The 11,971-nt window shown below is 43.6% G+C and overlaps 1 protein-coding gene across 1 annotated transcript; it reads right to left on the bottom strand.

Annotated features, from left to right (window-relative positions):
* Positions 1-8,503: 8,503 nt before the first annotated feature.
* On the bottom strand, positions 8,504-9,490 carry LOC138868502 (uncharacterized mitochondrial protein AtMg00860-like). Its single transcript, XM_070146057.1, has 3 exons — positions 9,276-9,490; positions 9,030-9,125; positions 8,504-8,609 (listed from the first exon to the last, which is right to left on the bottom strand). The coding sequence occupies exons 1-3, from the start codon at positions 9,488-9,490 to the stop codon at positions 8,504-8,506; spliced, it is 417 nt and encodes a 138-aa protein (XP_070002158.1).
* Between the last annotated feature and the right edge of the window lie 2,481 nt (positions 9,491-11,971).

The following is an 11,971-nucleotide window of genomic DNA, read 5'->3' as shown; positions in this document are numbered from 1 at the left end:
GTAAAAGCACGAAGGGTGATGCTGTGAAATTGTTGATTTCTACTTCCTTGTTGATATTCTAGTTATGTTGTTCCTTTCCGTACTTGATGCCGTTCTATTCGGGACTATTATCTCCCCCACAACATGTTTCCCCCTCCCACATTGACTGGTTATTTCTATATTTCTTTTCCGATGTATATATATATATATATAACTACACAGGTTTATTTGGTAGTCCGGTCCTAGCCTCGTCACCACTTCGCCGAGGTTAGGCTAGGCACTTACCAGCACATGGGGTCAGTTGTGCTGATACTACACTCTGCACTGTGTGCAGATCCAGGAGCAGCTTTTGGACAGTAGTTGGAGGCCTTTCTTCAGTCCACTCAGAGACCCAAGGTAGACCTGCATGCGTCCGTAGGCCCTGGTGTCTCCCTCTATCTCTATTTCCTGTTTCTTTTTCTTTTGCCCAGAAATAGTGTATTGTATTTCATCAGACCTTGTATGTAGTAACTCTTAGACAGTCTGTGACACTGTGACACCATATTTTGGGGTATTGAGGTTTTTAAAAGTTGTAATAGACGTAGTCTTAAGTTATATAATTGTTGACTTCTGCTTTATTTCTTAAAATTCTGCTTTTATTATATTATCGCCTTGTATTTGTTAAAAAGAAGCAATATGAAAGTGTAGTAAGTAGTTAAAGTTTGGCTTGCCTAGCTCCCATTAGTAGGCGCCATCACGACTCCCGAGGGTGGGGAATCCGGGGCGTGGCAATTAGGAATTGGAAAATCCTATTCTCCTCATCCTCTTATTGAGTACTAGGCTTAGCAGCACAAATTCACCTTTGTGCATGATTGGTGCAAATTACCCCTAGTTCATCTCAAAGTTTCTTCAACTTATTAAAGTAGGAGGCTATGTCCAATGCTCTTTGGGAATTATAGGCTAATTCTTGTTTAAGTTCACATATTTTTCCCTATTTGTAGTCTCATACCTAGTTTATAACTATGTCCAAATACTTTGAGCATTTTCAGATTATTGAACACTTTCTACTACTTCAGGGGAGAGGGAACTAGTCAACCAGGAGATCACAATATTATTCCACCTATCCCATATCTTATGTTGAGGAACATTATATTTGGCCTAGTGCATGTGGCCATCAAAAAAGGCTATTTTATTTTTAGCTAACAATGCAACTATAATCTTTCTTTTACATCTCCCAAAGCCACTACCCGAAAAAGGAACAGGAACTAAGGAAATTCCGAGGATATAAGAGGAATGGACAAACATAGGACTGGAAGGATCAGGAAAAAAGTATTAGGTGTTCTCTTGATAAGTCTCAATCAGATAACAGGAAAATGAATGATATACTAACACAATAACGCAATAGCAAAACAAATATAATTTTATTCAACGAGTTCAAGAGAAAGGAACGAGTTTACTAGCCTTCTCCACTGCCGGAGAAGAACGGCCTTTAGAGAGAAGAGTACTACTGGTCAATCAAGTCAAACCCTAAAACTTTCACCATGCAAGCAACCATGCTAGAGAAACTAAATCTAAATGTGAACGTTGGAAATAATCCAAACGTTGAGATGAAAATACACAAATTAACGAAGAAACCCCAAGAAAAATTGAATAATCAACTCAAGTCTCGACAACCACCGATGATCGGAAAAGCACCAAATGACGGTGAAACAAACACGGGGTAAGATGGGCGATGAAGGAGCGTGAGTAAAGGCAGAAAACAAGATCTAGTACCATAACACCAGTTTAGATCGAGCAAAAATGGTTAAATTTCATTAGGGTTTGATTGGGAGGAAGAGACGAAATTTGCTCAACCCGAGAAATGAAAATAAAAAAAACTGGCCTGATGGATCCTTGTAGACCTAACGCCATATATTGATAAAGTGAGCGTCCAGTCGGGTGCCCAATACAAAATAAACCTCAAACAATATAGTTTGATCCATACTACTAAAAAAGGAAAACTCGACAGCCAAAATCAATCGATGTTGGTCGGTAATTGGCAAAAATCGATCAAACACTGACCGATTCATGGAGGTTGGTAATTGTAAGGTCGGTAGAGCTAACTGACCAACTTTTGGTCGATATTTTCCAATAGATTTCGGTCGGTAAATTATATCCTAAAAAATTGCAAAAAAAATCAACCTGATTTGTCGGTATTTTAATTATATAATTAAAAAATGCACCATATGGGAATCGAACTGGGATCTGTACCACTAGACCATTGTTGCATTTTATTTTAAGACTGTCTTTTATTCATTTATACTCTTTAATTGCATTTTCGTGCGAAAATAACCGACTGATGTCGTTCGGTTTATTAAAAAAATAAAATTACCGAATTAATTCAGTCGATTTTTTAAAATGACTGGTCGAGTTAACCGATCGATTTTGGTCGATTTTTTAATATAAATTTTAATTTATTTTAATTGAAAAATCGATCAAAGTTGGTCAGTTTCTGGACAAAAATAAATTTTGCGGGACGCAAAAATAGTTTCCCGTATTTTTGCGCCACTAAAACGCAACCAATGTTGGTCGGTCTCGTAAAAAAATTAAAAAATAAAATATTTTACCTAATTTCTAGTAGTACCACTAGCTACTCTTTACCAATATGGTAAAAAATAAATACAATAGTCTATTACATGATTAGCCATTGAGTTTGTATTTTGGACCAGAAGCTAAGTACTCCATCATGTCAACAAATCGCGCTACAACAAATTTGACCTAAGGTCACACTTGTATAGACAACACTTGAAAATTGTTGCCAAAAGTATTTGTGGGGACGTTTTATCAGGCGTGGCCTTTGTCAAGCACTTTTGGATACGGATTTTAGGCAACACTTATGAAGCGTGCCTTTTAATAGTAAACACTGTGCTTTTCAAGTGTTGTCAAATAATAAAATAATTGGCGACGCTTAGGCTAATATAATACGACGTTTACGAGGGGTGGTAATTTAACTTTGTATAAGCTACCACATATAAGTGTGCTCTAATAATTTCCTAAGAAGAAAATCTACACGAGTCTCAAGACCTCCAATCACAACTATACATGAACGATGGACTCGATCTACCACAATAGAATCATCCACCGGTGTAGACATATAAACAGGAGCACTCAAAGAATAATTAGGCATGGCCAGATACGGTGCAAAATAAGATGACACATAGGAGTATGTAGATCCCAGATCAAATAAAACTGAAGCATCTCTACTACAAACAAGAACAGTACCTGTGATAACTACATCGGAAGTCTCAGTCTCGAGCCTGGCTGGAAGAGCATAACATTGGGGCTGGGCCCCACCACCCTAAACTACATCTCTGGGATGGCCTGCTGTTGGCTGGCCTCCACCTCTAGTGGCCTGAGCTCCACCTCTAATACCTCTACCTCCACTTCTAACACCTCTACACCTACCTCTAGTTGGCTGGGCGGGCTGTGGAATACTCGGTGCCTGAACCATGGCATAGGAACCCTGATGCTAAGAGCTACTCGGTGCTTGAGGGCAAAACCTAGCAATGTGACCCATATCACCACAATTGTAACAAGACCTCGGCTGCTGAGACTGATGACCCTGACGACATGAATGACCACCTTGAAAACTCTGAAGCGGCGGTGCACTGATAAGAGCTGGTGGTGCACTGTAGGACTATTGATCAGAATATTGCATATGGGAACCACGACCACCTGAAGCACCGTGAGAAACCTGAAGTTCTAACTGAAAAGGCCTAGGAGGATGGCCTCTACCATACGGATCTCTGCCTCCAGACGAGGAACCATTGAATCGGCCTGAATGACGAGACCTCTTGTTAGACCCCTGACCACCTCCCTACAATAAAACCATCTCAACTCTCCTGGCCACATTGGTTGCCTCTTGGAAAGAAATCTCACTCCCGGTCTCCTTGGCCATCTGAAGCCGAATAGGATGGATAAGTCCCTCAATAAACCTCATCACCCTCTCTCTCCCGGTGGGAAGTATGATAAGAGCATGGCGGGCCAAGTCGATGAATCTGGTCTCACACTGAGTAACAGTCATAGAACCCTGCTGGAGATGCTCAAACTGCCTCCGATAGATATCTCTATGAGTGACGGGGAGAAACTTCTCTAGAAATAGCTAAGTAAACTGCTCCAAGTCAAAGACGGTGATCCGGATGGTCTAGCCAAGCAATAATCTCTCCACCAAGTCTTGGAGGATCCAGGCAAGCAAAAAGTAGCAAAATCGACTCCATTGGTCTCCACTATCCCCATGTTCCTGAGAACCTCATGACAGCTGTTTAGATAATCTTGGGGATCCACCGAAGTTGTGCTGCTGAAAGTAGTAGTGAAGAGCTTGGTGAACCTGTCCAACCTTCACAAAGCATCAGCAGACATAGCTACTCCATCACCGGTCTGAGCTACCACACCCGGCTGAACTGCTCCAACTGGCTGAAATGATGGAGTCTAGAACTGGGGAGCTACCTGCTCCGGAGTGCGAGTAGTAGGAGTCTGCGCTCCTCCTCCAGCCTGAGAGACGGCTGGTGCTATAGGAAGCAAGCCTGCTCGGATGACACTCTCCATAAGGCCCACTAGACGGACCAGAGCATCCTGGAGTACAGGAGTAGCAACAAACCCCTCTGGGACCTGAGCTGGGCCCACCGGAACTGCCGGGGCCGGAACCTCGTCATCAAAGTCAACCTGAGGCTCTGCCACTAGTGCTGCTGCTCTAGGTTGAGCTCTGCCCCTACCTCGGCCTCTAGCACGGCCTCGGCCTCGCCCTCTGCCCCCCGTGGGAGCTACTGTTGGGGGCTCGGGCTGCTAGTCAGTGGATGAGGAAGCACGTGTTCTTGCCATCTGCGAAAGAATAGAGTAGAAATCCAATTAGGATTGAGAAACCAAACCGCACGACAGAAAAGAATAAATGTGAAATTTTTCCTAAATTTGTAGCCTCTGAAGGATAAATACAGACGTCTTCGTACTGATCCCTTAGACTTTACTAAGCTTGTCTGTAAGACCCATGTAACCTAGAGCTCTGATACCAACTTGTCACGACCCGGATTTTCCCGCTCTTGGGAGTCATGATGGCGCCTACATCACCCTTCGTGCTTTACACTCTTTTCTCACAAATCATACACGGCAGCACCCTTCGTGCTTTATCACTCTCTCTCTCTCTCTCACCAAACAATGCACGGCATCACCCTTCGTGTTTTAACACTCTTCCTCACCCAAACAACAATCACAAACAATAGTGCAAGGGAATAAATGAAATTACAATAAAAATCCCAACAAGGGAACAATAGTTCAACAATCAAGTCCCGGCAAGGGAACAACATCAAAAGAAACATCAACATCGTGGCAAGGGAGACCACGTAATAATTCTTTTCTTTTTCTCACTGTTACTTCACAACTCACTTCGCAACTTGAGACAATACTCTAAAAGGTTTAACTACCACTTATTCTTTCACATTTCATATTAAAACTTGAGCCAACGCTCCTCAATATTCAAGTGTCACAATACTTCCACAAACGTTGCCCAATAATAGAAATCATCACCAAAACATGGATAATACAACAAATTCATAATAATCACAATATAAGACTCACGGACATGCTTGACACGAACGTATAGATACTCGTCACCATGCATATACATTGTACTCAACAAATACTACATAGAAAATAGGACTCAACTCCTAATCCCTCACGCTAAGGTTAGACCAAACACCTACCTCGATGCCACGAACACAATTCAAGTCCCTACTATCGCTTTACCTCTTGATTCCACCATTAATTCGCTTGTATCTAGCCACAAGTTACTTAATTACATCAATAAATGCTAAATGAATCAATTCTAATGCATGAAAATGAGTTTTCTAAAGTTTTACCCAAAAAGTCAAAAAATGCCCCCAGGCCCACATGGTCAAAACCCGAGGTTCGAACCAAAACCCGATTACCCATTCCCCCACAAACCCAAGTATATAATTTATTTTGAAATCGCACCTCAAATCGAGGTATAAATCCTCAATTTTTAAAAAACCTATGTTCTACCCAAAACACCCAATTTCCCCCCATGAAAATCATTGATTTTGAGTTGACATCATGTGAAAAGATGTTAATGATTGAAGAAAACGAATTAAAATTGACTTACAATCGATTTGGAAGAAGAGTTGTCTTTGAAAAATCGCCCAAGAGTGTTTTGGTTTTGAAAGAGCGTGAAAAATAAAAGATTTTCAGCTAAGTTATAAAATTGCAGGTTGCAGATGTCGCAATTGCGACCAGGGTTCGCAAATGCGAACCCAGACTTCTGCTAAGCTCACATTTGCGAGGAAGCTTTCGTATTTGCAAAATGGGAATTGCGAACAACATGTCACATTTGCGACAACTGGCGACAAACTGGGGGATCGCATTTGCGATAAATCCTTCGCATTTGTGAGGTAGGCTGGCCTGGGCTATTTTCGCATTTGCGAGCCAGGCTTCGCAAATGCGAAGCCTGCAGCCCTGCAATGCAACAGCTGATGTTTGTAACTTTCCAAGTCCAAAATTCACCCTGTGGTCTATCCAAAACACACCCGAGCCCTCGGGGCTCCAAACCAAACATGCACACCCACCTAAAAACATCATACGGACTCACTCGTGCATTCAAATCACTAAAATAACATCAACAACTATGAATTTAGCATCAAAATCATGAAATTTCTTAAGAACTTCAAATTTCCCAAATTTCTCAAATACGATCTGATTCACGTTATCTCAAGTCCGTTTATTACCAAATTTTATAGACTTATCTTAAATCACATATAAGACCTGTACCGGGAACCGGAACCAAAATGCGGGCCCAATACCATCAAGTTTTAAACACATGTCATTTTCAAAACTTATAAATAATTCTAAAAAATAATTTTCTTTAAAAATTCATTTCTCAGGCTTGGGACCTCGGAATTCGATTCAGAGCATATGCCCAAGTACCATATTTTCCTACGGACCCTCCGGGACCGTCAAATCACAGGTCCGAGTCCGATTACCCAAAATATTGACCGAAGTCAACTTAAATCCATTTTAAAGTCAAAATTCATCATTTTTCACAGATTTTCACATAATTGCTTTCCGATTACGCGCCCGTACTGCACACGCAAATCGAGGTGATGCCAAAAATGGGTTTTAAGGCCTCGGAATGTAGAATTTATTTCTAAAACAAGTGATGACCCCTTTGTGTCATCACATTCTCCACCTATAAAACAATTGTTCGTCCTCAAACGGACATAAGAAGGAAGTACCTGAGTCGGGGAAAAGATGGGGATAAAGGCTCCGCATATCAGACTCGGACTCCCAGGTCGATGCCTCAGCAGGCTGACCCCTCCACTGAACACGAACAGATGGAAAGCTCTTCGATCTCAACTAACGAACCTGCCGGTCTAATATAGCTACCGGCTCCTCCTCATAGGACAAGTCCTTGTCCAACTGGACAGTGCTGAAATCTAACACGTGGGATGGATCGATGTGATACTTCCGAAGCATGGATACATGAAACACTGGATACACGGCTAATAAGCTCGGCGGCAATGCAAGTCTATAAGCCACCTCTCCCACTCGATCAAGAATCTCAAACGGGCCAATGAACCTATCTAAGCTTCCCCTTTTTCCCAAATTTCATCACACCCTTCATAGTCGACACTCGAAGCAATACCCGCTCACCGATCAGGAATGCCAAATCATGAACCTTGCGGTCGGCATAACTCTTCTACATGGACTGAGCTATACGAAGCCTATCCTGAATAATCCTAACCTTGTCCAAGGCATCCTGAACCAGATCCGTACCCAACAACCGAGCCTCCCCCGGCTTGAACCATCCAACCGGCGACCGACACCGCCTACCATACAAAACCTCATAAGGAGCCATCTGGATACTCGACGGGTAGTTTTTGTTGTAGGCAAACTTTACTAAAGGCAAAAACTGATCCCACGAGCCTCCAAAGTCAATGACACAAGCTCGGAGCATATTCTCCAAAATCTGAATGGTCCGTTCAGACTGCCCGTCTGTCTGAGGATGAAACGCTATGCTCAAATCAACCCGTGTGCCCAACTCTCGCTGAACTGATCTCCAAAAATGGGAGGTAAACGGCGTACCTCGGTCCGAAATGATAGACACGGGCACACCATGAAGACGAACTATCTCCCGGATATAGATCTCAGCTAACCTCTCAGAAGAATAGGAGACTGCCACAGGAATGAAATATGCTGACTTGGTCAGCCTATCAACAATAACCCACACTGTGTCAAACTTCCTCTGAGTTTGTGGTAGTCCAACAACGAAGTCCATAGTGATGCGTTCCCACTTTCACTCAGGAATCTCAATCTTCGGGAACAAACCACCGGGCCTTTGATGCTTATACTTAACCTGCTAACAGTTCAAACACCGAGCAACATATGCAATGATATCCTTCTTCATTCTTCTCCACCAATAATGCTGCCGCAAATCTTGATACATCTTAGCGGCGCCCGGATGAATAGAGTACTGGGAACTATGGGCCTCCTCTAAAATCAACTATCGAAGCCCATCCATATTAGGCACACAAACTCGACCCTGCAACCTCAAAACTCCATTGTCTCCTAAGGTGACCTGCTTAGAACCTCTATGCTGCACCGTGTCTCTGAGGACACAGAAATGAGAATCATTATACTACCAATATCGGATACGCTCCAATAAAGAAGAACGAGCGACTATGCAATCTAACACATGACTGGGCTCAGAAACATCCAATCTCACGAACTAATTAGCAAAAGCCTGGACATCCAAAGCAAGCGGTCTCTCACTAACTGGAATATAAGCAAGACTACTCATACTGGCTAACTTCCTACTCAAAGCATCGGCCACCACATTGGCCTTTTCCGGATGATATAATATGGTGATATCATAGTCCTTTAATGGCTCCAACCACCTTCTCTACCTCAAATTTAGCTCCTTCTACTTGAACAAATACTGCAAACTCTTGTGATCCGTGAACACCTCACATGCCATACCATACAAATAAAGCCTCCAAATCTTCAATGCGTGAACAATGGTTGCTAACCCCAAATCATGAACAGGATAGTTCTTCTCATGAATCTTCAACTGTCGCAAAGCATAGGAGATGACCTTGCCATCCTGGATCAACACCGCACCAAGTCTAGTACAAGATGCATCACAATAAACTGTATAAGGCCCTGAACCTGTGGGAAAAACCAACACCGGTGTCGGAGTCAGAGCTATCTTGAGCTTCTAAAAGCTCGCCTCACACTCATCCGACCTTATGAAATGGGCACCAGTCTGGGCCAACCTGGTCATCAGGGTTGCGATAGATGAAAACCCCTCCACAAACCGACGATAGTAGCCTGCCAATCCCAAGAAACTCTGGATCTCTATAGCTAATACTGGTGTAGGCCAGTTCTTGACTGCCTCAATCTTCTTCGGATCAACCTGAATACCCTCTGCTAATACAACATGACCCAGGAATGCAACTGAACTCAGCCAGAACTTACACTTTGAAAACATAGCATACAACTACTATCCCTCAAAGTCTGAAAAACCACTCTAAGATGTTGCTCGTGCTCCTCCCAGCTACGGAAATAGATCAAAATATCATCAATGAAGACTATCACGAACTAATCCAAGTAAGGCCTGAACACTCGGTTCATCAAATCCATAAAAGCTTCTGGGGTATTTTTCAACCCTAATGACATTACCAAGAACTCATAATGCATGTACCGAGTGCAGAAAGTTGTCTTAGGGACATCGGATGCCCTAATCCTCAACCGATGTTATCCAGATCTCAAGTCAATCTTCGAAAATACCTTGGCACCCTAAAGGTGATCAAAGAAATAATCAATCCTCGGCAATGGATATTTATTCTTGATGGTAACCTTGTTCAATTGCCGGTAATCAATACACATCCACATCGATCCATCTTTCTTCTTAAAAAACAACACTGGCGCACCCCAAGGCGAAACACTCGATCTAATTAAACTTTTCTCAAGCAAGTCTTGCAACTACTCCTTCAAGTCTTTCAACTCAGGCGGGATAGAAATGGGCTGAGTGCCCGGAGCCAAATTAATACAAAAGTCGATATCCCTGCCGGGTGGCATACCCGGCAAGTCTAAACGGAATACCTCAAGAAATTCACGAACAACGGGCACAGAATCAATAGAAGGAACCTCGGCACTAGAGTCACGAACATAGGCCAAATAGGCCAAACACCCCTTCTTGACCATACGCCGCGCCTTCATATAAGAGATAAACACTGAGGGTAGAATGACCGGGAATCCCTCCCCATTCTAAACAAGGTAAACTCGGTAAGGCTAAGGTCACAGTCTTGGCATGACAGTCCAAGATAGCGTGAAAAGGTGATAACCAGTCCATCCCCAATATGACATCGAAATCAACCATGTCTAGAAGAAGCAAATCTACACGAGTCTCAAGACCTCCAATCACAACTATACATGAACAATGGACTCGATCGACCATAATAGAATCACCCACCGATGTAGACATATTAACAGGAGCACATAAAGAAACTCTAGGCATGACCAGATATGGTGCAAAATAAGATGACACAAAAGAGTATGTAGATCCCAGATCAAATAAAACTGAAGCATCTCTGCTATAAACCAGAACATTACTTGTGATAACTACATCGGAAGCCTCAGCCTCGGGCCTGGCTGGAAAAGCATAACATCGGGGTTGGGCCCCACCACCCTGAACTACATCTCTGGGATGGACTGCTACTGGCTGGCCTCTACCTCTAGCAGCCTTAGCTCCACCTCTAATACCTCTACCTGTACCTCTAGAACCTCTACCCCCACCTCTAGATGGATGGGCGGGCTGTGGAACACTCGGTGCTTGAACCATGGCACGGGAACCCTCATGCTGAGAGCTACTCGGTGCTCGAGGGAAAAATCTAGCAATGTGACCCATATCACTACAAGTGTAACAAGCCCTCAGCTGCTGAGACTGCTGACCCTGACGACCTGAATGATCAGCCTGAAAACTCTAAAGTGGCGGTACACTAATAGGAGCTGGTAGTGCACTGTAGGACTGTTGATCAGAATACTGCATATGGGAACTATGACCACCTGAAGCTCCGTGAGAAACCTGAAGTGCTGATTGAAAAGGCCTAGGAGGATGGCCTCTACCATATGAATCTCTGCCTCTAGATGAGGTACCACTAAATCGTCCTGAATGACAAGGCCTGTTGTCAGACCCCTGACCACCTCCCTGCAATAGAACCATCTCAACTCTCCTGGCCACATTGGCCGCCTCCTGGAAAGCAATATCACTCCCAGTCTCCTTGGCCATCTGAAGCTGAATAGGCTGGATAAGTCCCTCAATGAACCTCCTCACCCTCTCTCTCTCTCTCGGTGGGAAGTATGATAAGAGCATGGCGGGCCAAGTCGATGAATCTGGTCTCATACTAAGTAATAGTCATAGAACCCTACTGGAGACACCAAACTACCTCCGATAGATCTCTCTCTAAGTGATGGGGAGAAACTTCTCCAAAAATAGCTGAATAAACTGCTCCCAAGTCAAAGCCGGTGATCCGGCTGGTCTAGCCAAGAAATAATCTCTCCACCAAGTCTTGGAGGATCCAGATAAGCGAAAAGTAGCAAAATCGACCCCATTGGTCTCCATTATCCCCATGTTCCTGAGAACCTCATGATAGCTGTCTAGATAATCCTGGGAATCCTCAGAAGATGCACCGCTGAAAGTAGTAGTGAAGAGCTTGGTAAACCTGTCCAACCTCCACAAAGCATCGGCAGACATAGCTGCTCCATCACCGGTCTGAGCTACCACACCCGGCTGAACTACTCCAACTGGATGAACTGTTGTATTCTGGAACTAGGGAACTACCTGCTCCGGAGTACGAGTAGCAGGAGTCTGGGCTCCTCCTCCATCCTGAGAGACGGTTGGTGCTACAGGAAGCAAGCCTGCCCGGGTGACACTCTTATAAGCCCACAATATGGACCAGAGCATCCTGGA

This window comes from Nicotiana sylvestris, chromosome 5 (genome assembly GCF_000393655.2).
Source record: "Nicotiana sylvestris chromosome 5, ASM39365v2, whole genome shotgun sequence".
In the NCBI taxonomy this organism is placed as follows: Eukaryota; Viridiplantae; Streptophyta; class Magnoliopsida; order Solanales; family Solanaceae; genus Nicotiana; species Nicotiana sylvestris.
The sequence above is the reverse complement of the archived record's forward strand: the minus strand, read 5'-3'. Positions and strand labels throughout refer to the sequence as shown.